This window comes from Urocampus carinirostris, chromosome 11 (genome assembly GCF_059441175.1).
Source record: "Urocampus carinirostris isolate Australia breed hairy pipefish chromosome 11, RoL_Ucar_1.0, whole genome shotgun sequence".
Taxonomy (NCBI): domain Eukaryota; kingdom Metazoa; phylum Chordata; class Actinopteri; order Syngnathiformes; family Syngnathidae; genus Urocampus; species Urocampus carinirostris.
In genome coordinates, this window is record NC_142359.1 from 11,926,606 (window position 1) to 11,953,463 (window position 26,858).

The 26,858-nt window shown below is 41.4% G+C and overlaps 1 protein-coding gene across 2 annotated transcripts in view; it reads left to right on the forward strand.

Moving 5' to 3' along the window:
* The window catches only part of kirrel1a (kirre like nephrin family adhesion molecule 1a), a 61,250-nt gene that overhangs the window by 23,968 nt on the left and 10,424 nt on the right, over nucleotides 1-26,858 (forward strand). For both annotated transcript variants that reach the window (XM_088347695.1, XM_088347696.1), the window contains exons 2-12: nucleotides 8,626-8,775; nucleotides 16,538-16,687; nucleotides 16,787-16,944; nucleotides 18,467-18,617; nucleotides 18,738-18,843; nucleotides 20,168-20,316; nucleotides 20,397-20,524; nucleotides 20,603-20,729; nucleotides 20,815-20,915; nucleotides 24,764-24,980; nucleotides 26,409-26,516. In XM_088347695.1, coding sequence (XP_088203821.1) covers nucleotides 8,626-8,775; nucleotides 16,538-16,687; nucleotides 16,787-16,944; nucleotides 18,467-18,617; nucleotides 18,738-18,843; nucleotides 20,168-20,316; nucleotides 20,397-20,524; nucleotides 20,603-20,729; nucleotides 20,815-20,915; nucleotides 24,764-24,980; nucleotides 26,409-26,516 — 1,545 coding nt within the window. The remainder of the gene's footprint in view (nucleotides 1-8,625; nucleotides 8,776-16,537; nucleotides 16,688-16,786; nucleotides 16,945-18,466; nucleotides 18,618-18,737; nucleotides 18,844-20,167; nucleotides 20,317-20,396; nucleotides 20,525-20,602; nucleotides 20,730-20,814; nucleotides 20,916-24,763; nucleotides 24,981-26,408; nucleotides 26,517-26,858) is intronic.

Consider the following 26,858-nt stretch of genomic DNA (forward strand, 5'->3'; position numbering starts at 1 on the left):
GTAAAAAATAAACATTTCATAAAATAATGTACTTTATAAAGATAAATAAAGTTTAGTTTAACTTATTTTTGGAAGATGGGCTTCAAGAGGTCCTCCCCGGTGGTGAAAAGTGGCCGTAAAAAAGCGATCCAACCAATTTCTCAACCGCACCAAGCTTCCTTAACCCAGTGTCGTTTCAAAAGAAACGGCTCGCCTCTTCTTTACACTTTTCACAAACCATATTGAATTGATGCACGAGATATTAAACAGTAAAAACATCAGAGATCTTAGTGCGCTGGAGATACAGTATAGTATGTTTTCGCTTGGATTAGGAAGAGAAAGCTGGATTTCATCTTCGGGGTAGATGCTGCATAAGCTCTCACAGCGCCAGTAGTGGTGGAAATAAGCACTACAGTACTGTCCTCTACTCGGAAAAAGGTGCACACAATACATAATCTAACTTACAGCAATGTCCAGATATTTTTCGACATCCCGAAAAAAATGATCGTATCTGCCGGAATCTGTAAGTCGAATGTACGTAAGTCGTCAGGCATTTGTATAACCAAAACCACAATTCAATCCATTCCCACTACAGTTTATTTCACTTTGGGAAACTAATACAGAATAGAAAGTGACAGAAATAGCATACGAACACCAATTTAAATAACTGATCTAATGATTCAAAAGTCTTTTTGCTTGTCATGTTTTTTATGAAAATGTCTACAATGGGAACTTGGCTGATGGATTTCATATCTATTATAGAGAGGAACTAAAGCCTCTTTGAACAAAAACTCCCAGGTGCTGCTTTATTAATTTAGTATTTTCCATATTGCCTTAAACAGTGTTTCTGTGACTTTCAGTTTAGGTAAAATAACACCGGGGATGGGTTTTCTCAAAGTTCTCTGGTTGATTAATGGTTGTTAGCAAACAGAGCTAGGGTGTTTTGCGGGTGGCGCCCGGGTTTATATTATTAGATATTTAAAACTGAATGAATGAAAACTTTATTTCAAATATTAAAATAAAAACAGGACAAAAACAATGAGTCAACAAAAAATAATGTTACATAACATGTTCGACAAGGGGTAGTCAGAAGCAGACGCTTATTTTCCCCACCCCTTTATCTTCCCTATTAAATACATTTTACAAATCCTCTTCTCCTCTTGTGTCTAATATAACAAAATCTCATGGATATACTTATTACATAGGTCAGATATCAATAATTGTAATAATTACAATAATCACATATTTTATACACTAATCTTCATAATACCCATCCCTCAACATCATAATGCCACTAGTTATCAAACATAACTGCGGCACAAATGATAATGACAACAATAAAAATAAAATTAATATTTATAATAACTGTTATGATATAATAATAGCAAAAATAACAACAAAGTTAACCATAGTTTTAAACGCAGTATTTCCAATCTCACTCATATCCCATTTTCTTCATCCCTGTATTTCGCCACTCATGTTTTTTTTGGATTTAAATTTTAACACATGAATAGTTGGACATTGTTTGATCTCATCTTGTAAATTGTTCCAAAGTTTGACTCCACACACAGACACACACATACTTTTCCTGGTTGTTCTCACCTTTGGGAGCGGCAGTGGCTCAGGAGGTAGAGCGCTCGTCTTGGGATCAAGGGATCCCAGTTCGAATCCCGGCTCCTCCGTGTTACATGTCGAAGTGTCCTTGGGTAAGACACTGAACCCCTAAGACCCCCAATATGCAGGTTAGCGCCTTTCATGGCTGCACGGCCGCTATTGGGAAATGTGAAGCACACTGTAAAGCGCTTTGGGAAGTCTTGACTTGAAAAGCGCTATATAAATGCAGATCATTTCATTTCATTTCATTTCATTGAATTTACTACATGCAAGTTATTGTTAGTTTTTTTTCCTCTTCTCTTAGCATCAGCTCACAGGCCACATAAAATGAGTTGGACCGCAGGCCATAAGTTTGACCCATGTGCTTTTAATCAAATTTTTGTTTTTCTGCTGCCCTACACGTGCTGTTAATTTGTGTCAGATTGATGCTTGACAAAGTGCATGCTATCTCTCTCTCTCTCTCTCGGTTCCAGGGAGCCCATCTACACTTTTTTATTTTTTCTATACTCGACGTTGAATTATTCTAGCTATGCATGCCGTTGAGCTCCATCTGCATCTGATTTTCTCCTCCCCGTTCTCCACGTAGCCGCGCACATCTTCTTTATCTTTGGAATATTAATGCGCGGTACTGTCAGAAGCTATTGTTGTGAGTGGATTCCATTTCTCTCTTGCACGACTGCATTCTTTCGCATTAGCCGGCATAATGCACATTGGAATATCACGCCCGGTCTGCTCGAATATGCAATAAGAGGGCGCACGAGGGGAGTAAAGGACCGAGGGGCCACGACTGTGTTCGGGCGAGGCATATGGCAGTTGGTTGAAAAATAGTCCAAAGTGAGAGGAGCGCTGCAGGCTTCGGAGCGAGGGAGAAGAGTGAGGGAATGGGCCAGGGGGGCAGAGGGATGGCAAAATTCGGTTGGTCGTTTAAATAAAGTGAAATTGCAACAGTGAGAGGCGACAGAAACGGGTAGAGAAGGGAGAGAGAAAGTGCTGGGGGCTTGATATTTAATGTGATAAACGAATTATGACAGTGTGCCTAGCACCCTTTTCCTACCAGCAGGGAGAAAGAACACAGAAATAGAACGCATAATGGCTAAAAATGTCATATACATACAGCACATGCCAACGTTTTGACATTTAAAAGCGTTAGATTTTATCGCGCTACAATCCGTTTCAGGAATGTTTAAACAAAAACAACAACATGACCTTTTTTTTTAAACCCAGAAGTGGCAAACCTTTACCAGAACGGAAATCTAGTGCAATCGTTGTAGCAGTTTGTCCACACACGGAGACTTCGTCTTGCTTCAAAATAAAGCAAAAGTGGATTAAAATGCTAGTCTTGATACAAGATGTCCTTTTTTGGGGGGTTTACACAAGTAAAATGGCCCAGCATTGCTGTCCCGAGAAAAGACTGGAACCCACCGCTTGTATGACTGGAGGCCGCAGTCCCCAATTTGGCCGCCAGAGGGTGTTACAGACACCATTAAAGCAGATCATGCAAAATCAGATATTTATCAATTTTGTTGGTATTTATTGGGGGTGCCTTGGGACAAAACCTAGCTTCAGACACTTCCCGAGGTCTAAAGTACAACTGTGTAAATTTTCACAAAAATCTGTTCAGCAGTTTCTCAGCCTATAAGTCACATACAAACAGAGATACACACGGTCCCACAAATTAAGATTTTCAAAGTAGTTTTAATCTTAAGAAACATATATTTTCTTTAAAAGCGGTAGGCATTTTTAAGGGGCTAAAAGCGGTAGTCTAACGCGTAAAGTGGACGTCTTGGGAGGTTTGCACATACCTGTCAATCCCCCCCGTATTCTACACGTTTTTTTATTTCAAATTCTGTACCAGGTAAACAATTTTTGCACAGGAAAAGGAAAAGTTAGAACGATCTCGTCTTGCCCATTTCGGCTCTTACCAAACCTTCTTGATCACTGGTATCAGACAACAAAATTATCGTAGATTGCTAATATTGCCGCTGCATTCTTTTTAGTCCGTCTTGCCGTGAGTAAATAGGTGCTGTAACGTTTTGATAAATTGTTGAAGTAAGTGGGAGCAATTGGCTAAGGTTGACAGGTATGTTTTCACAATTGAATATGTATACATATATCGTCACTCTCATGTGGAAAAAAAATACATTTACAATTTTTGGCTTCATGGAATGTTTACATTGGACAAAAATGTCTTCACCCGGCAGCTAAAGAGTGACCGAGAGGTGAGAAAGATTGAAAAATAGAAGGAAACGGCAGTGGGATAAAAAGGGAGGGGAACGAGGTGGAAGAAGGAAGAGGGGAATGTGAAGGAGAATGAGCAAAATAGAGAGAGAAGGGGAGAGCGAGAGAGCGAGAGAGAAAGACAATGAGAAAGGGAGAGAGACACCATGAGAAAAAGAGACTGCGAGAGAGAGAGAGAGAGATAGAGACCATGAGAAAGAGAGAGACCATGAAAAAGAGAGAGAGGGGGAGAGAGAGAGAGACTGTGAGAAAGTGAGAGAGACACCAAGAGTAAGAGAGAGACACCAAGAGTAAGAGAGAGAGACTACGAGAACGAGAGAGAGAGGAAGAGAGAGAGTGATGGACCATGAGAGAGAGACTGTGAGAAAGTGAGAGAGACCATGAGAAAGAGAGAGACCATGAAAAAGAGAGAGAGGGAGAGAGAGAGAGACTGTGAGAAAGTGAAAGAGACACCAAGAGTAAGAGAGAGAGACACGCCACGAGTAAGAGAGAGAGAGACTACGAGAAGGAGAGAGAGAGAGAGGGAGAGAGAGAGAGGCCGACCGTGAGAGAGACCATGAGAAAGAGGGAGAGAGAGAGAAAAAGACCGTGAGAAAGACCATGAAAGAGAGAGAGAGAGACCAAGAGAAAGAGAGAGAGATACAACAATAGTAAGAGGGAAAGAGACTATGAGAAAGAAAGGGAGAGAGAGAGACCACAAGAAGGAGAGGGAGAGAGAGACCACGAGAAGGAGGAGAGAGAGAGAGAGAGAGAGACACTGAGAGACCATGAGAGAGACCATGAGAAACAGAGAGAGAGCGAGAGAGAGAACATGAGAAAGAGAGAGAGATTATTAGAGAAAGAGAGATAGACCATGGGGGAGAATCAGAGAGAGAGAGAGTGACCGAGTGAGACCATAAGAGAGACCATAAAAGAAAGAGAGAGACCATGAGAGAGAGAGAGAAAGAGACCGAGAGAGGGAGAGAAAGACCATGAGAAAGAAAGAGATAAATCACACTTTTTTAGTTTGTATAAATGTTCTAAATACCACTTGCTCTGAACAAGTACCGTTCCTGTCACTAAAGTCCAGCTTGAAACACACATGCCATCTAGTGGCAGAAAATGACCTCTACACAAATCAATGACTCAATGCTTCAGTGTTCTTACAGTTTAGTCTCAGTTTACTTCACATAAGCATTCTGTATGAAAACATTTCTATGCATGTGCACAAGCGTGTTTTTTGCAGAACATTGTGTGGGTTACATCAATTCTTAAATTGCATTTTAGGGACATAACATGGCTGCGGCTGCATCGGCTCGCTACAACGGGTCAGGTGCAATCGACATTTCGTTCTGTGTACATTGTTACACAGAATGACAATACAAGGAAATTATTATTATTATTATTAAATCAGACTTGCCCGCACCCAGAATACCCCTGTGCCGTTTCGTATTAACTGTGAAGCACAGTAGCAAAATGAAGTTACAAAAACTAACGAACAGTGCAGAATTTTCACATGGGTAGCAACGGTTCAGTAAGAGGGAGACTGTGCGGGAGTCCTGCCTCAGAGGGACAGCTAATTACAGCTTGTCATCAGAAAGACAGACTCACAAAAGCGTGCCTATCTTTTTTTTTTAATCATTTGCTCCATTTTCCAGCAGCCCTTCTCCGGTTCATCATAATCGTGGGGTCCAAACGCAAAAACAATAATGGCCACTGTAGCTTTGGAAGCTTGGGAGATGACTCACGGGGAGGAATGAGCAAGACGGGGTGAGGTCGGGGGAGGAAGAAATGAGGGAAAGGGTAAGAGAGCCAGTCTTGAGGCTGAAATTGCCTTTTGATATCTTCTCCACTGAGTCAGCACGAGAAGCTTTGTTTTCCTTCTCTTGACTAGGGGTGAGCGATACTGGGAATTATGGTTTCATCCATCCATTATCCGCACCGCTTATCCTCACTAGGGTCACGGGGTGCCGGAGCCCGTCCCAGCCGTCTTCGGGCAGTGGGCAGGGGACACCCTGAATTGATTGCCAACCAGTCCCAGGGCACACAGAGAAAGACGACTCACTCGCTTATTCACACGATTTGAACTGGACAATTAACCTGGCATGCATGTTTTTGGAATGTGAGAGGAGACCGGAGTGCAAGGAGGAAAACCCCGCAGCAGGCACGGGGAGAACATGCAAACTACACACGGGGAGGCCGGGAAGCTGGACTTGAACCCTGAAGCTCTGCACTGTGGGGCTGCGCGCTGACCACCCAGCCGCGGTGCCAAATTTTGGTTTTAATACGATAGAAATGGAAATAAATTGTTTGATACATATTCAATACCGATACTTTTTGCTCGAAAATGTCATGACTAGTTGGGCCCTTGAGCTAGTTTATAATTACGGTGAACGAAGCACAAAGATTTTAACCCGAACCGTGAGAGCTGAACTAAATAGTATTGAAGCAGCCCTTGACTTATCATGGGGGCTGCGGCTAACCCTAAAGCCTATACCCTAACCCTATTTTTTATTAAATAACTACAATGCAAGTGTTAAAGCCCCAGTGTGTAATATTTGACTGCGAAATGAATCTGTGTTGTATGGTGTGAGTGTGAGCCAGTGCCACAGAGCACAGCGTGGTGCCTGGATGCTGGTCAAATATGGCGGCGACCTAAATAGGCACTCCACTGTGGAAAAGAATGATCTTGATTTATGATTTGTGATTTTTTTTACAAAACTATTCAGTAGTTTTGATGGCTGCTCGCTTTTTTGTGGGGAACAATATTTTGTCAGACTGAGGGTTGCGCCTGCTTACAAGTGGGGTGCGGCATTTAAAAACTTAAGCCTGCATTGATGACTTTAAGCCAGGAGATAGCGGCAGAGTAACACATGATTTGCATGCTTTGATAAACTCTTCTTTTTTCATCTTTTGGGGGATTTGTTCCGCCCCAAAACAGGCCTGATAAAAGTAATATATAAGCAGATTGACACAATGGAAAATAAAGCCTAAAGGCTCTTTGAACACTTAATAGAGAAAATGTGTATTTTTTTTAACTTTGTAAGGACACTTAAACATACCTGCATGGAACGTTAACACTGAGTTCAAGGTTCAATGACGAGTTCTTTGTCAATTTAACGTTTCAAAGTTGAAAGATTCATAACACTGCATCTTCAATCTTTTCTGATTAGCATTGCTAATTGCAATGCACAATTTTTGTATCTAGACAAATAACTCACAAGTTTGGCTGCTAGTTGTACACAAGGTTTTACAGTAGTATATTAGCAATTTTGCGCAATGATTGATTGGTCAAAAAATATTGCTGCCTGCAATCACAAAACATTGGGTGCACTGGGAATCGAACCCAGGTCACGGTGGTGAGATTAACAAATGCTAAGCACTAGATATAAATGAAAGGGCATTTAATTTCATCTCATTATCACACTATTTTTAGCCACATATCAGAGATGAATGTTGGAGAATGGCAGAAACAGAAAGTCGGCCAAGAGTTTTTATACGTTTTTTTTTTTTATGTGAAATGGGTAGTGTGTGCAGCCCTTTGAGACTTCTTGTGATTAAGGGCGTCACAAATACAGACGCTGCCCTTCTTACAAACGAGACGATCGTTCGGAAGTTTAATTTGTTTGTAAGTTGCTTCAGTGTTACATTTTGTATGGAATGTATGTTTAAGGTTTATATAAGTATGTTTAAGGCTTGTATAAGTAACCTGTATTGATTTGTACTCAAAAATAAACATTTAATAAAATAATATGCTCTATAAAGAAAAATAAAGTTGAGTTTAAATTACTTATGGAAGATGCGCCTCAAGAGATCTTCCTTTGTGGTAAAAAGTGGCCAAAAAAAAGCAATCAGACCATTTTCTCAACCGCATCAAGCTTTCCTATTCCACTTTTGTTTTAAAAGAAACGGCTCTCCTCTTCTTTACACGAACCATATTGAATGGATGCACGAGATATTAAACATTAAAAATGTCTACGTTTTTTTGCGTGCTAGAGATACAGTGCAGTGTGTTTACACACGAACTAGGAAAAGGAAGCCATATTTCTTCTTTGGGGTTGATTCTGGGTGACCTCTCACAGCGCCACCACATGCCAGTAGCGGCAGAAAGAAGCACTACAGCAATGTCTTCTACTCGGAGAAAGGTGCACACAATACAAAATCTAATTTACAGCAATGTCGAGATGTTTTTTGTCATCCCGAAAAAAATATTCGTATCTACCGTTTTTCGTATGTCGAATGGTCGTAAGTAGGGGAGAGACTTAACTTTAATTGTTTCAGAACATATGACAAGAGACTCAAACCAAAATAGCAGTGATGGAATTAGAATACAACTAAAACTATATCCACATTACAACTATAATATCTTCCATTGAACATAGTTTTGAAAATAAAGTCAGAAAGTGCAAACAGTACAACGTAAATAGCCCTATATCACTACAAGAAGTAAAGTTCTTTTACTAATCAATGTATTCAGAACAAAACTCAAGAGTCAAACCAAAGAAAAGCAGCACAAAAATGACCAAGACTTTGCTGCAAATACTCGTAACCTCTTGGACTAACACGTAAAACAATATGGCGACTTGCTAGCTTTGTTGCTGGTGTTCCTCCGATGACATCACAGCTCAGGATGACAAAGACAGAACATGCAGCCTTTAAATTGTGTTATCTCGAAAAATAATTGAAATATATTGATGAAAAATATACTTATTGATTTTATGCAAAAAAGCATGTACAATTTACTTACATTTTGCTTGTTTAAAATTTTTAATATACCTTTAACAATGACTCACATTTTTCTTTCCTTCTGTCTAGTGTGGACCGCGAGGTTCTCCCAGGAGCCGGCAGACCAGTCGGTGGTCCGAGGCCAGAGGGTGATCCTGTCGTGTGTGGTCTTCAACTATTCGGGCATCGTTCAGTGGACCAAAGATGGCCTGGCGCTGGGCATCGGCGAGGACCTGCGAGGTAAGGAATCGAACGTGCAAATGAGTCGTTTGGAATCTGGGACGTCCTCTGGACCTTTGCGGCACTCCATCAACTTGATTGCTAGGTCATAAACCTCGCACTTAAAAATTCCACTAGAAGTGTTCCATCTGGCCCAAACCTAATTTTATGTACCTTTGAAAGTCACCTTTGCAAGCTCACACATGCACCTTTTTTCCAGGACAGGAAAATACAGTGTTTTCTGGACTATAAGGCTCACCTAAAATGCCAGAAATCTCAAAGTCTGCCTTATAATCTGGTGCCCCTCATAGGTCCGAAAACCAGTCTTAAAATCTAATGCTTCTTTATACGTTAAGGCGGCTGTACAGAATTAAGAACTTTTTAATTAATTTCCACCTATATTCCGGTCTGGAGCCTTAGCTCTGAAAATGCTGGTCTACTAGTGATCCCAAGAGCCAAGAAGAGACCCACATGTTCTCCATTTGGGCCCCAGTGCTGTGGAATGCTCTGCCCACTGAGATTCGATCTGCAACCTCAGTAGAACTGTTTAAATCTAGGTTTAAAACACACTTCTATTCTATAGCTTATGAATGACCTATACTTCACGTTGACTCAAGGTTTCTTCATTTTCTTCATGCTGAGGTTTTGAGTTTTTCCTTGCCCTCATAGATAGATAGATAGATAGATAGATAGATAGATACTTTATTCATCCCCGAAGGGAAATTCACATTTCCAGCAGCATCCCTGAGCTGAGAACAGTACAATAATAAAGCCAAAAGAATACAATATACAAATACCCAGTGTGACGTGCAAATGCCCACTGTAGCGTGTTATATAGAGTAACTAAATAGTGCTTCTCAAAATACATATTGCAGTAAGATTCGGTAATATCCAATGTAGGTGGTGTGGTTTAATGTGGGCCTTTACTCTGCCGGGTGGAGTTAAAGAGCCTCATGGCATGAGGAAGAAAAGATCTCTTCAGTCTGTCCGTAGTACAAGACAGTGACAGCAGTCTGTCGCTGAAACTGCTCTTCTGTCTGGAGATAATGCTGTGTAGTGGATGCGATGGATTGTCCATGATTGACCTGTCATGTAGGTTTTAGATCAGGTGACGGTGTAATAATAGTCTGTAGTTAGCAATAATCTGTGGTCTGTGCAGCCCTTTGAGACTCCTTGTGTTAAAGGTCTATACAAATTAACATGACTCGACTTAACTTGACTTTAACTCTCTGCCACCATCTGCTGGCTTAAAGTCATGATTGCAGTCAGCTCGTTCTTGATAATAATTATACATCGTATTTCGAAGCGCCTTTCAGGACAACCAAGGTCGCTGTACATGAGTTGGACACAACAATAAACGAAGAGTAAAACAAGCAAGTTATAAATAGCCAATAAAACACATGAGAGTTAAAAGGGGCGGTGTGTGAGGCAGATGGTCAGGAATAGGCAAGTCTGAAGAGGTGAGTTTTGAGTCCTGATTTGAAGGTGGACAGGGTCGCAGAATTTCGGTAAAATCGGTAGGCGTTTTTTAGAGGCGAAAAGCAGTAGTCTAACGCGTAAAGTGGTAATGTTCGTGTGATTTATAATAACAAGAATTGCGACAATTAGCCAATAACTATTATTATTAGTATTTACAATATAGGTGTCCCCTGCCCACTGCCCGATGATTGCTGGGATGGGCTCCAGCACCCCTGCGACCCTACTGAGGATAAGCGGTGCAGCTAATGAGATGAGATGAGATTATTTCTTCTTTTAATGGCTCTGGAAAATTGGAAAATTGTCTTTGAAAGTCCTTAAAAAGTGCGTAAATTTGGCCATGAAAAAGGGGCGGTGAACCCTGACATCAAACTGGTAGCATTTCGTGCCAATAAGTAACAAAATGTATCTCTTAGCTTTAAAAGGGTTGGTGACCCATGGTTTAAATCAGTGTTTTTCAACCCTTTTTGAACCAAGGTACATTTTTATTTCTACAAAAGTTCCGAGGCACACAGTCCGTTGAAAATGAAGTTATGTCAAATATTTTATTGTACTACCTCATCAATAGATAAATAGTACATAAAAAGAAGAAAATAATACTGAAAATAAAAAGGTATGATGTGCTTTATTTGTGTTTTTATTTTTTACAGTGCAATCTTAAACCGGGGCTGCACGGCAGCGCAGTGGTTAGTGCGTGTGCGGCACAGTTTTGAGGTCATGAGATCAAACCTCCTGTGTGGAGTTTGCATGTTCTCCCCGTGCTTGCGTGGGTTTCCTCCGGGCACTCCGGTTTCGTCCCACATCTCAAAAACATGCATGTCAGGTTAATTGGCCGCTCCAAATTGTCCCTGGGAGTGTGAATGAGCGTATGAGTTTTCTGTCCCTGTGTGTCCTGCGATTGGCTGGCAACCAGTTCAGGGTGTCCACTGCCTAAAGTTAGCTGGGATGGGCTCCAGCACCCACGCGACCCTACTGAGGATAAGCGGCGCAGATAATGGATGGATGGATGGAATCTTAAACCGCTTTGTTAAACAAATTACGTTATTAAATGTACTGTGCTATCTCATGAGCAGATAATTAGTAAAAGTAGTGAAAAGTAGATAAAAATCTACTGCCACCTACTGATATGGATGACTATTACAGTTCCTCGTCTGAAGATAGCAAAAATACTGAATAATGGCCTGATTTTTTGGAAGGATAAAATTGGGAAAATTCCAGCAGCACACCAGACAAAGTCTCACGGCAGATTAGGATTAGAATAGAATAGAATATACCTTTATTGTCATTGTTACAACATGGGTTGAATATATTGTGACAACGAAATTGGACGTGGCACTCCAGGGCCACATTTTACAGTGAGGATAAAGAAAACAAAGAAGATAAAGGAACAAAGAAGATGTTTGTACTGTCCTTGTTGCAGGCTTTGTTTTCCTCCGGAGGGGGGTGTATGAAGGGGGTGAGGGACAGACAGAGATGACCGGATATTACTGTCAGGGTTGGGTAGGGTTACTTTAACTAGATTACTTTCAATTACTTTTGGATTACTCCAATACCAAAATATGCTAATAAAAGACAAAAGAAACTAACTATGAATAAAATGACTGAATTTTGTGCAGGCTTGGGGAGTAACGGAATACATGGAACGGCAAAAATGAGGTTGGCAAGCTGTTTGGATTTATTTTCATTTTGTTTCTGTCGCATTTTATGTTAGTTTTGCCGGAGATCAAAGCCAGGAGAGAAAACTTACCACGTGTTGTGAGTCATAATTTTATTCATATTTAGTTTCTTTTGTCTTTTATTAGCATATTTGGTATTGGAGTAATCCAAAAGTAATTGAAAGTAACCCAGTTAAAGTAACCCTACCCAACCCTGATTACTGTACACACGGTCCAGTGTTTTTTCCCCTGGTTGCTCAGTCCACGTATTGAATGAATTTGGGAAGTACAGTCCTTAAGCATGCCTACAGTCTAGTATGCCTAGTATACACACTGGTTTAGATTGTTGTCAATGCACACAAAACCCAAAACTGGCAACGCTGTACATCCAAGTCAAGCAAAATATATATGGAATGTGAAACCCTTGAGTATAACAACCACCATTTTGCTTCTGTGCATAACACAGACTTGTGTGTGTGTGAGTGTTTTAGAGCATGAGTGTGTGTGGCCCCTCTGTGCTTTTCATACGCTTCTTGCCTCTTCCCCATTAAACATGCAAATGCATGTATAAACAAGGCGCGCATGCATGTGCGAGCACAAGCAAGGACACACAAGGTTAGGAGAGAAGCCCAACAACCAGGCACACAACTCTGCATCTTATACCATTTCTCGCGTTCTTTCCGCCCGAGCAGCCAAATGCTTGCACGGGGCCGTGAAACTGAGTCGAGTGCCCCAAAAGTGGCAAATAAATATGCGTGCATTACTGTCTGGTGATTGGCAGAGCGCGTGAATGCCACCTCTTGGTGAGAATGCGCAGCAGTGGCACAGCTGGCGGGTGAGTTCGGGTGGGGGAGTAGATTTTTTTTTTGTCCAAGTAATACGTCACATGCTGCAGTGGCTTGAAAAACACAGAGGGGAATTACAAAAAGTACGATTATCGTATGTATTCTTTTGCCATTTCACGATATAATGTCCGCTAAGGGATTGAATCCGGCCCGCGAGACAAAGCTGAGGGAAGCGCAAGAGAAAAACGAGCTGCAGGGTGAAATATGTCCACTTTATGTTGCCAAAGCCAGGCGCCTCTCACAAACGCTTTACTTGTATTTCTTTCTTTCTCTCTCTCGCTCTCTTTCGCTCTCTGTCTCTCTCTCTCGTCTTCCCTTTTTCTCTCACCTTCTATCTCTCTCTCTTTCACTCGCTCTGTCCCTCTTTTTCTTTTGTTGTTTTTCTTCTTCTCCTTCTCTCTCTGTGTCTTTTTACCTTCCTTTGCTCTCTTCCTTCTTTTTCCTTTTCTCTCCTCTCTCTCTCTTGCATCCCCCTCCTCTTTCCCCCTTCTCTCTTTCTCTCCTTCTCTCTTTCTCTCCTTCTCTCTTTTCTCTCTTTCTATTTCTGTTTGGATTTCTCTTTCTTTCCCCCTCTTTCACAATTTCTCTTTATTTCTCTTTTGTTTCTCATATTTCTTTTTTTCTCTTTTTTAACTCTCTCTCTCTTTCTTTTTCCCTTTCTGTTTTTCTTTGTCCCGCCCTCTTTCTCCAACTCCCTCTCTTTTTTTCTTATTTCATTCTCTCTCTTTTCTTTCTCCTCCATCTACTGGTATTTCTTTCTTTCTTTCTTTTTATCTTTCTTTCTTTCTTTCTTTCTTTCTTTTTCTCTTTCTTTCTTTTTCTCTTTCTTTCTTTTTCTCTTTCTTTCTTTCTTTCTTTCTTTTTTTCTCAATTTCCTTCTCTCTTTCTTGCTTTCTTTCTTTCTTTCTGTCCATCTCTCCATTTCATTCTTCCTTCCTCATTAGTCCGGCCCCTGAGAGAATGTTTGTTCTATCGTGTGGCCCCCTAGTTAAAATGAGTTTGACACCCCTGTATTAGTGCCTCAACAACGAATCGACAAAATCCATTAAATGATTAAAAGCATTGGCAACTAATTCGATCATGGATTCGTTGCATCACGTGATTTATGAGCCACCAAGAACGTTAAATCAATGCAAATTAGAGTGCACACCATTTCGTTGTGACGCTGGGGATTGTAGTACCGCTTGGTTCCGGCAGAGGGCGCCAAGACAGTTTTTATAAAAACAATATGTTATTTTTTTAAATACAGTACTACATTTTGAACATTACATAATTCCCAAACAAACTTGACATGAAAGTTTCAACTTTGTAGTGTTTGACTGTTTCACCATGAAACCAATAAGGCGCACTGGACTATAAGGCGCATGGAATTAAAAATGAAGTGAGACCTAGTGGTTCTATCAAACATAAGTTAATGCTTTCAAATTAAAACACTTGATTTATATAACATAAATTGACATTATAGCATCTGGTTTTACCATTAAAATAAATCAGTGTCCACTTGGGTTCTTGGAATCCTTGAAAATGCCAGAATTTTAATGATTTCCAGGTTTTAAAAGTGCTTGCAAATGCTTAAAATATAATGTATGCGGTAACATGATTCATTTTCACACTATAAGGTGAACCACTGAAAATATTCTTTTGTGATATAGTTTTAATATATAAGGTGCACTGGACTATAAGGCGCATGGAATTTAAATTGAAGTGAGACCTAGAGGTTGCATAAAACCTACTGTTTTTCGTAACTCGAATGTTCGTAAGTAGGGGAGCGTCTGCAAACACTACGTTGACTGTATTTTTAGCGTGGAAGAGCATTTTGCAACGGCCAAAAGCTCCAAAATGTTGCTTAAGTTTGTATTTCTTTTTTTAAAGCGACAGTGTGTATTATTTAGCACCTTCTAGTTTTTAACTCATCACTCATTGAAAAGAAAACAATTTTTACTCAAAGAATGAGCCAAAATACTCGTATAAACACGCAATTTTCAAAATACTTGTAGGTCAAAAAAATTGTCTTTATTTTACATAATATGAGCCTTACCTAGAGGGAGCTGAAACCATTGTCCGCCATTTTGCTGCTAAAGATTCCCCCAAAAATAGAAATGGTGCGGTTTGGTTACTATGTGTCTCCGTAGTTTGCATTCTGCCTTGTGCTTTTTAGCACTCCTTTGTGTTTGAACTACACAAAACATCTAATGGTGAAATAATACAAAATGCTCCCTTAAAGACATTGTTTAGTGAATAGTCCAGTCAAGTCAAGTCAAGTCATTTTTATTTGTATAGCCCTTAATCACAAATAGTCTCAAAGGGCTTCACCATGTTATTACATATAAGAAGTTTAGGTTATTCATATGCTATAGAGTAGAAGTGAGTTTTGAGCTTAGACTTAAACATGTCCACTGAGGCAGCAGATCGGATCTCAGGGGGAAGAGCATTCCACAACACCGGTGCCCGGATGGAGAACGCTCTCGAACCAGCGGAACACTTCTTGGCTCTTGGGATCACCAGGAGACCGGCGCTCTCAGAACAAAGGCTTCGGGCCGGGACATAGGGGGAAATCAGTTCTGAAAGATATGAGGGGGAAAGTCCATGTATGATTTGGTATAGTAATAGGAGAACCTTAAAATCGCATCTTAGGCTAACAGGGAGCCAATGCAGGTAAGCCAAAATTGGGGATCGGACTTTTTTGTCCTACTTAAAAGCCTCGCTGCAGCATTTTGTACCAGCTGAATACTCTTGAGTCTGGTCATCGGAAGACCGGAAAGTAATGCATTACAGATATCAAGACTGGAGGTAACAAACACGTGAATTATGTTTCCGCATCCGACTGAGAAAGTATAGGACGAATTTTAGCAATGTTACGAAGATGGAAGAAAGCGGTTCTAGTAATTTTCTTCACATGTGTTTGAAAGGACAGATCGGGGTCAAATATGACACCTAAATTTTTAAGTGAGTCGCTCTGTGTGATGTGGCAATTGTCGATGTTCACAGCAGTTTTAGAGAATAAGTCACGGGACTTAGATGGACCAATAACTAACATTTCAGTCTTTTCAGAGTTAAGACGCAGGAAATTGAGTGACATCCACTCTTTTATCTCGGTGGGGCGGGCCTCCAAATTTCCACAGTTTAGTGTGGCAGATTCCTCCATCGGGAGATAGAGTTGAGTGTCATCTGCTTAGCAATGGAAACTGATATTATACTTGCGAATAATATCACCTAGTGGAAGCATATAAATGCCGAAGAGAAGGGGGCCAAGCACTGAACCCTGCGGAACACCACAGGTAACACTAAAGGGCTCAGATGTCAATTTGCCATATTTAACGCAGTGTGTCCTATCTGAGAGGTAGGATCTGAACCATAATAGGACGCTTCCTGAGAGACCAATCCCTTTTTCCAACCGTTCTAGCAAGATATTATGGTCCACTGTGTCAAATGCAGCACTAAGGTCCAGCAGCAGCAAAAGTGATGATGCGCCAGAGTCCATTGCCCGTAGGAGATCATTGGTTACCTTAATCAGAGCTGTCTCAGTAGAGTGGTTAGCCCTGAATCCTGATTGCATTGATTCAGAGAGATTGTTCTCGGACATGAAATCATTCAGCTGCTGTGCCACTACTTTTTCAAGTATTTTAGAAAGAAACGGTAGGTTTGACACAGGTCTATAATTACATACGTTTTCTGGATCAAGGACCTCATCTTCCACCTTAACTACAACTTTACAGCTCCTGGATCAGTGCTTTAGAGTGCCCTGTTGTCACTGCGAGGAATTATATCTCAACAGGCAGCTGACAATTTAATTTTTTGATTTTCCAGCCTGGCCTAGATACAGGGTACTGCGGGTGCATGAGCTGGGCCAGTACAACCTAGAGATCCTGTCGGCCGACCTGTCTGACGACTCCTTGTATGAGTGCCAGGCCCCTGATGCAGCCTTGAGGTCCAGGAGGGCCAAACTCACCGTCCTCAGTACTTTTTTTTCCTACTTATTATTTTTTGTTGGTTTCTGTTCAGTTTTACCTAAAATCCGTAAATGTCTTCTTTTGAAAATGTCAACCTTTCTTTTAGTTCCTCCAGATGACCCGGTGATCGACGGCGGACCAGAGGTTCTGTTGAACGCGGGGGAGTCCTACAATCTCAGCTGTGTGTCTCGAGGTGCTAAACCACCTTCCATGATTGAGTGGCTAAAAGATGGACTGCCGATCGAAGGGGCCGTCAGTGGCACTGTGAGTACTGTATTTTCAGCACTATATGGCGCACCGGATTATAAACTGCACATCCAAAATATACTCTTTTGTCATATTAATTCATATGTTAGGCGCACTGGACTATAAGGCGCTTGGAATTACAACTACTGTATGGGCTAGGGTAGCACAAAAAATATAGCACCCATTCAACTATATCACTGATCAGAATTGCATACTAATTCATCACATTGGCTGCAATGGGAATCGAACCCAGGCAACGTATCCTATCCACTAGACTACTACTACAACAGACGATACATGAAAAGGCATTTGGTCTCTTCTCATCTCACGGAACCAAATCATTGATGTTTTATTGGGCTGGGCCATGAGACCATTGTCAAAGTATTTATGGAGTTCACACTATTCATAACTGAATGACGAAAAACCATCGCGGTAAGTAATTCAGTCGTTCTAAACTGAGTGAAGAGAACGGTATTTTGGAAAGTTATTTGTTTGTCCTGAAACATAAACATGGCCCCTCATATTCAAAACGTTTGTCACTTAAAAGTGAAACAATATTCTCTCTACTTTGACTAAAACAATGTAATAATGAGATAAGACCTGATACGTTTGTATCATTTGTATCCCTAGTGGTCTAGTGGATAGGATCTGGCGCTCTTTCTGCCACGGTCTGGGTTTGATTTATGTTGCGTCCAATGTTATGCAATTGTGAAAAACCCTACATGTCCCTCGCTACCTGGTGGTTTAAATTAACTGCTCTTACCATTGCTATCCGAAGACAGTCAGTCATCCGTAAACTCAAAAGACTATATGTTGCACCTCATCTCCTGTTTCTACTGTACTAAAGCACTGTTCAACCCATCCTCCTTTATTGTTCTACATGTTTTTTTTACTATGCTATTTGACACAAACCGGATCAAATTTACACAGCAGTTAGAAACATCGGCCATGCCACTCCCAACCTCTCAGACTTAACAAACAGCTCCATCATTCGACTGGCAAAAACAGTAGTCCAGGATATCATTCACCCATTACACCTATACTTCATCCCACTACTTTTAGGAATTAAATACAGAACAATAAGATTTAGGAGCGCCCGCTTTGGGAAAAGCCTGATCCCCTATGCCATTTCCAAACTAAAGGCCCTACTGACCCATCCAATCAGTCATATCTGTATTTCATTCTGTTTTTGTAATGGAATGCCTGCTGTTTTCCCCCGGTACAGTCGCTAGAAGTTAAGTTCCCTCACGGGGCCAATAAATTAAATCAAACATCAAATCTGATTTGATCCCTCTCACCACCATTGATTTGTAATTGTGGTCTGCGAAAGAATGTATCAACTGATCAATTATTGCACCAACGTGGCAATGCATTTCCAACTTTGTCTGCATTTAAGGCGCATGGTAATTTATGGGTAAAATTTCTGACCAATTTCAGACTTTTGGGTGTGCCTGAAGTCTGGAAAATACGCCACTAATTTTACCAAAAAACGCCCGCAGATGTAAATGAGTTCAATGAGCCACTCTTTAATGACTTGCAGGAGGTTCTTCCAGACCGCAAGCGAGTGACCACACGCAGCTTCCTTCCCGTCCATCCCGTCGACACAGACACAGGGAGGAATTACAGCTGCGTGGCCTCCAACCAAGCCGCCCCCGCCGGCAAGAGCACAACAGTCACCCTCAATGTGCACCGTAAGCACACTAAAAGTCCTTTTTAGGAAAAATAACAAAACGAGCATAGCAAATATAAAAGGGTATGCCTTATCATAAGGCAAGCAAGGGTTATGAACTTTTGATTATGTTGTCTCACAGATCCACCAACAGTGACTTTGTCCATCGAACCTCGCTCTGTCCTGGAGGGAGACAGGGTCACCTTCACTTGTCAGGCCCATGCCAATCCCCCTATTATGGGTTACAGGTCAGTCCTTTCTTTACATATACACGAGTACTTTAGATTGCTGCATTTAAAGAAGGTGCAAATTTAGATGTATCCCACTTTTTTTCTCAGTTCTGACCTTGAAGTTTTTGGGGAGAGTGTAGTCCCCTTTATATACTCTAAATAACTGTTTGTGAAATAATATTTTAAGACATCAAATATTTTACTGGAAGCACAATAAACATGACAGAACAAAGAGTAAGAAACATTTTAAGAATATTAATTTGGAACATATTTACGCTCTTTGTCATGATTACTGATTCGGGGCACCTGCGAATGCCCCGTTGGCGCCAACAGCCCTGGTCGCTGATTGGTTCCCTGACTCTTTTTAAACCCCCGGCTTCCAGAAGGAAGCTGTCAGACCGTCCTGAGAACCTACGCTTTTGCTAGGCAAGCTCTGTACCTTCCGACAATCTCCTGCCCTGTTTTCTCTTGCCTGATACCTGTTGTCGACCAGTTTCTGGACCCGTTTCTGCCCTGCTCTTCCGTCCCGGCCGTCGACCTGTTTTGCCTTGTTTCCTGCCTTATACTTGTTGCCGACCTTTTTTCTGGACTCGTTACTGCCCTTGCTCCTCCGTCCCGGCCATCGACCTGTTTTCCCGCTGCCTACGACTATCCTTGTTCAACACGGAAATGCCACTTCTGCGTTCCTGCCATCAGCTACCTGTGCCCGACGATCATCGGATCGTGGAAGCAAGCACTTCTCTCTTTCTCAATACAACTGAGTAAAAACGAACGCTATTGGGTCCTGTCTCCGTCTCTGGCTTGTGACACTCTTACAGTATTAGCTATTTTAGTAGTAATTTTTGCTAGCTAGCGACCTAGGTTATTGATAAGTTATTCCGTTTTTAATATTGGAAACTTACAAATGAGATTACATCAGAGGCCAGTTGGTTATTTTGACTATTATTCCTTTCAGTAATTTTTGACTATTATGTACTGTTTACACCTTTGTCATTATAGGCCAATAATGTTGCTGTTCATTGAATTCCACACCCATAAGAATGATTCTGCTTTTTGCAACCCAGGATATTTAATAAAAAGAAAGGGCTAAAGGAAGGACCTTTAGAACAGATTTGGAATTTTGCATCGTGTGGGTTTTTTTGTACAGTCCTTTCCTGTTCTCTACGCAAGTTCAAAATCAATTGATGTCTTCTCTACTTATTTTGATTGTCTACTAAACTAGAAACGTATCAGTTATCTTGTGAGTGTCTCAAATTTGACCAAAACAAAGAGTTACAAAAATAAAAGGTCTGCATCATTTATGGCTACTGTCAATAACCTGGTCCCTCAATCACTCCTTCAGGTGGGCCAAGGGTGGCGTGGTACTACAAGGCGCCAGGGAGAGCGTGTTTACCACTAAAGCCGACCACTCTTTTTTCACCGAGCCCGTCTCGTGCTTAGTCTTCAACGCCGTGGGAAAGACTAATGTCAGCATCTTAGTGGACGTCCACTGTGAGTGTCTCAATCGGGCCCATTTTTGGGATGTTTCGTCCGATATCAACCAGATATCAACCCTTTCTGCTTCTTTCCAGTTGGCCCAATCCTCTTGGTGGAGCCTCTGCCCAAAACAGTGGACGTGGATTCGGACGTCACCCTCAACTGCAAATGGGCCGGGAACCCCCCACTCACAGTCACGTGGTTCAAAAAAGGTTCCAATATGGTGAGAGGGGAAAACCATACTCAATTCTCATAGTGATTGCCCACCATTGTGTTGTAATTCATGTCCACTTGCGCTCAGGTTCTGAGTAACGGCAACCAACTGCATCTAAAGTCCGTGAGCCAGGATGACGCGGGACAGTACATATGCAAAGCCATTGTGCCACGGATCGGAGTCGGGGAGACCGAAGTCACCCTCACTGTCAACGGTCAGGAAGTCACACATATATTTTTATGACTAAATGAGTCTTTTTGAGGCTGGGGGATTCAAATATTTATCAAACCCCTCTACAGGCCCACCCATCATCTCCAGTAACCCTGTCCAGTATGCGGTGCGAGGAGAGAAGGGAGAGGTGAAGTGTTACATAGCGAGCACACCTCCTCCAGATAAGATTGTAAGTAGAACAGAATTTCATGAAAATCCCCCAAATTTGATTTAAAGCTTCGGAGTCAGTTAATGACGTTAACGCCACCTCCTTTTACTGCCATGACATTTTATTTTGCAATCAATAAAGTGAAAGAAGTGCGCATCGCTAGCTAATGCTAATGCAAATGATGCTCTGCTGAGCCCCTTTTTAACCAAGTATCCTCTTCAATTCCGAATTCCAAATTTCCTTTTTGATTTTTAAACACTAACCATGGATGTTAAGAGACCATAGGAAATTATTTTGCCGTTGTACGATAAGCCTACAAATCTCTGGCGTTACTTTTTGGACAGGAGCGGTGATGCATTCAGATGCGGTCTGAGATTTCACACCAGGAAAGAAAAACGTTTCTAAATTAAAAAAACATTATATTTTTTGTGTTTGTTTTACTTAATTGCAATCAAGGCTCACTATAGTTATTTTTAGCAATATGTAATAGACTACCGGGGTTTCATACACTATTGTAGATTTTTTACTTATGTGGGAGGAAACCGGAGGAAACCCACGCAAGCACGGGGAGAACATGCAAACTCCGCACAGGAAGGCTGGTAGCTGGATTTAATCCCATAACGCGCTAACTGCTGCGCCACCGTGTATTTATTAATATTTACAAGAAAATGTCAACTGCAAGTTGAGTTTGAGAAACAAAATGTTATGTATCCCAATAGTTATTGCTTTAACACACTATATAATATTCACACAAGTCATGGCTTTATGTTAACCATGTCACAGTAGCTAATCAAGACTTACTCATTAAACTTTGGATCATTTGAACCTGCTAAGTGATAACAATTAAAAAGGGGGGAAATCAAGCATTTGACTCTGCTGTATGTTATTACTTGTTTGTTGGAAACTTATTATGTAGATTTTGCTTTCTTTCATTGTCAAGAATCGGAACAGGATCAGGACCCAAATGCGTGACTTTTCTCACACAGGCTTTTATTTTACGAGTAATGGGGAGTCATGCACGTTAGGCAGCGGTCTGGCGTGGAAAGACAGGAAGCCAGAGACAGACGAGACCGACACCAATTGCCTGAGCAGATATCGGACGGATGGGGTCCATACCGGACAGGACGGGACAGACAGGATTGACATTGAAACAGAATATCGAAATTAAACAGGACAAACTAGACGAGAACGAAAACTGGAGAGAATAATAAACAGGACATAAATAGAAGGGAACGAAACTGCAAACCGATACTAAACAGGACAAAATGAACGGAAACAATACTGGACAGGAAATACCAACAGGAAACAGGACCGAGTCAGAACCCACGTCTTGCGGGGCAGAGGTTCGTTGATGGAATGACAAACGGAGAGTGAGAACACTGAACTTAAATACAGGGAAAGCCAATCTGTCAACAAGCCGCTGCTGGCGCCACAGGGACGGGCCAATTGGGCGCCATGGCAACTGTGCCATCTCATAAGAAAATCATAAGATGCTTGATAGCGCGAGTGACCTTGACCAGTGTTTTTCAACCTTTTTTTGAGCCAAGGCTTCTTTGAAAAAATGAAGGCACAGAAAAATAGAACAACTCGCTTGTGTGCATGTCTTTTGGGCAGTGATGATGTCACCACGTATTTCTTAAAGGCATAGCATGCCATAACAGGGAAATTGGTACGGTACACTTTTTGCAAATGTGAATTTATATATTTTTTCATCTATTATTAGATGATATTCAACAAATTCCTTAGCACACCAGATAATGTCTCATGGTACAATATTTTAGTGCTTATCCAAATATAGAAAGTTTGCCTTGGGGGATGTCTGTGCCCTACAAAGCGCTATCTTGTCCTGTTACACGCTCCTGCTTTTAGGCGCTTTTTTCTGTGGAGGGAAAAAAAAGACTTCTTCTCCATCCCATATATAAACAACCCAACACTAAGCCGGTGCGCTTTTAGCTGGTACGTTAGAAAAGTGCCCCGGATGCTTTCTCGGCTCCGCCGCATGGACCAGAGCGTGGCGGTTCCTTGACGGATGCGACCTGACTGTCCGGACGCTCCCCCCTAATGCGGCCTCCGCAACTTGGGACATGGGAAGATTTATAAAATATAAAAGGATGGAGGGAGGAACAGTTGTCCCTGTAAACGCTGCGGCCGGGAGAATCTCCTTCTCGGGAACATGAGGGCACATTATGGGAACATGTGGGCTCATGCATAATTAACCGGCCTCGGTACGCTAGACGCTGAATAATACAGCTGCTTTTAGTGGCTTCGAAGATGGACGACGGGGACAAGTTAGCCCACTCCCCCGAGCGTGCCCCTCTGCGTGCCGAGTGGATATATTTAATTGTCACATGTGCACGCATGTCATTAGGTAAAGAGGTTACGGTCAGCCTAGCGTGACGACATGGCCGATATTTTTTCGTCTTTAAGGTTTCGGTGCGACCAGAGAAAAGGATTCCACAAAGGGATGAAAAACAAGATATTTAAAAAGATTTTATTTACGGGAAATAATTAACTAAAGGATAATTTGCATATTTCCTGGAGGCTTTAGTCATCAAAGCTACCCATAAGAAGACACAAGGTAACACAGAGTATGTACAAACAAGAACCATGAAATAAAGAATGAGCAAGTAGCATAGAATATTGCAATGTGGCACTAAACGCTGTGAGTGTACTTATAAATAGATAGATAGAATGACAGATAGATACTTTATTCATTCCCGTACGGAAATTCACACTTGCAGCAATATTCTTGTGTTGAAAATAAGATAATAATAAAAGAAAATAAATTGAATACATAAATACCCAATATAACGTATTAAACTCTGTAATAAAAATAGGGTAATATGCAAATGTGGGGGTGGGGTTTACTCCCCCGGGTGGAGTTAAAGAGCCTCATGGCATGAGGAAGAAATGATGAGGATTATATACTGTAATCATTTGTTATCATTGAATGGTCATTAAAAACCCCTGCGATATGAAAAAATATACAAAGTAGCCCCTCATTTTAGCATTCTACCGTCCCCCTTTTGCAGCACGAGTTGACCGGGGATAACGGATTACGGCCGCATGGATGCTGTTCCTCTTAGGTGGGAAGAATGGAAAAAAGGGGTGACACGCATGGCACACATTTGCTTTTTGGGCCCTCCCTTCACCCATATTCAATTGGGGATGATGCATCACGTCCAAATCAGTGCAGTTTTAGAAAAATGATTTTACAAGTAAAAGACCATAATCCAGTGCGCTTTTACCGTAAATTCTGTGCTCACATTTACCTCATGGACTTTGATGTTCTTAAATAAGCCACGCCCTCTCCCCAGGCGCTGCCCGCCGTTCGCTACTGGTGACACACAACCAAATATGCGCGTATAAGGTGACCCCTGATTTAAGTATTTCATTTTATAGTTGCTCACGCAGCTTGGATTTGAGTATATACGTAAGGGAGATTATCTCTCTGAGGAGAAATTCAACAGCCTCGCACTCTGTGCTTGAGAAGACACCATCCTATCTATATTCAGTTCTATTTTGTGGTTTAATATAAACATCAATATAAATATAAAACCTTTCTGAGTAAGCATTGTTGGCAGATGGAGATTGGAAGACCAGTTAGCAATCAGAGGATGTTATATTAATTGTGTGTGGCGAAGTAACACCCCATGTAGTAATGCCAGTAGAGTTTCAATTTTCTGAGTAATGCGTTACAGTACTTGTTAACAAGAACAGTATTTGCGTGTTACGTGTTGGTCACGGAAACAGCTCGCGAAGCACTGTGGATTACAGGGAGTCTTTAAAAATCTTATACCACTGAGATCACAAAACAAAGCGCCATTATCCTATCCCCACATATCAACCGATCATGTGATGGTGCGCAGGTATGGGCGTGGAAGGAGAACGTATGGGAGGAGGAGAGAGGAACGCTCCTGGAGCGTTACACAGTAGAACAGAGCAGAACATCGGCGGAGGGAGGCGGCGTGCTCTCCACACTCACCATCAACAACGTGATGGAGTCCGACTTCCTGACCTCCTACAACTGCACAGCCTCCAACTCCTTCGGACCCGGTACAATGATCATTGCCCTGGAGGAGACCGGTAGGTTGAATTACACATCTGTTACTGTTTAATTTCTTTTTTGGGGGGGGGGTTTATTCAAATATACTTGGGAAGAAAACCTTGATGAGAAGTAGGAATGTTCGATACCAGCCCGATATCTATACTCGACTATTGAGTAGTCATCAACCTACATTTCATTCATGGCTATTTATTAAATCCTTCATTTCTACTTCCTGGTTGTTAAACAGAACCTAGAGGGTGGTGAGTATTGCTACCTAACAAAAGGCTGGTATTGGCACTGATAACGATACCCACGCATCCTTTATAAGATGATGACCGCATATTTAATTGTCTCATTGACTGGCAAAATACTGGTATTTTATTAAAACAATTCCGAAATTACTTATTTTACATTATTCCTTATTTCTTACGTTTTAGGTGTATTTCAACAAATATCACATGACAAAAGTAACAAATCACCTGACAAGCTGAAGCCAGTTCTAATAGGAGATGCTGCCTCGAAATAACTTTTTCAAATTGATAACTCTCAATTCTTGAGAGGCTTCTGTTTAATCCTTTATTTGTAGTTTGTAAAATTGACCACTTGATGGCGACACCAGCCAAATAATAACCTGAGACGTTCTCTCATTACCCAATAACATTAATAGTAATAATATTAATAGTGCGGCACGGTGGTGGAGTGGTTAGCGCATCTGTGGCACAGTTCTGAGGTCATGGGATCAAATCCAGCTACCAGCCTTCCTGTGCGGAGTTTGCATGTTCTCCCATGCTTTAATCCGGGCACTCCAGTTTCCTCCCACAATATCAAAACCTGCATATCAGGTTAATTGGCCGGTCCAAATTGTCCCTAGGTGTGAATGAGCGAGTGAGTTGTCTGTGCCTGTGTGCCCTGCGACTGGCTGGTAACCAGTTCAGGATGTCCCCTGCCCATTGCCCGAAGATGGCTGGGATGGGCTCCGGCACCCCCGCGACCCTCCTGAGGATGAGTGGTGCAGATAATGGATGGATGGATAATATGAATAATTGTTCTTGTGGTAAGTGTGATAGTTAAGAATCAGGAAGTAGAAATATAAAAAAGGATTTAGAATTAATTCTTGGAAATTCTACAAAAAAATAGCATACAGTATTGGGACATATATGTCTTTTTTTGTAAAAAAAGACAAATACATATTGCAAAAGTACAGCTGTGGCCCCCGAGTTAAAATGACTTTGACACCCCAGGTCTAAACATAAATATTCTGTTATCCATGTGTTGCTCCACATATGTGTTCTAATCTGCAAAAAAATGGTTGCTAACCATTAGCACGCGGTGTTGTGTGTTGTATTACGTGTTAGCTTTGAGCGACGCTGACTTTCCGAAAACGATGAGTTTAGGTCAAGTGTTATAGTTGACATCATGCTGTTTCCAGACTAAACTTCTTATTTTTATTTGTTACTCCTTTTCAGAGTTTGTACCCGTCGGGATAATAGCGGGTGGGACAGTTGGCTCCACCATCATCTTGTTCATCATTCTCTTAATCCTCGTTCTCGTCTTCTACTTGCAGCGCAAAGGAAGTGAGTGCAAAACTTTAAACTCATCGGCTTTGCCTCATTAAATTAAAATAAATATGCTTGTTTGAAGTGCATTTTAAAAAATTCTACAGGGTTCGTATGGGTGCTTGAAATCCCTCTAAATACTTGAAATTTAATGTTGTGTTTTCAAGGATGGAAAAGTGCTTGAATTTGGGGTAGAGTATTTGTAAATGCTTAACATTTTTGCCATGTTTCTCAACAAGTCTGCTTAAAAACAATGCAGACACTGCTCTCCGATGGCTTTGCTTTCCCATTGCCTTTCCCTCGTGATTAACTGCAGCTGGCATTAGTTTGTACGGCTTAGGCCTATGAAGCATCATCGCC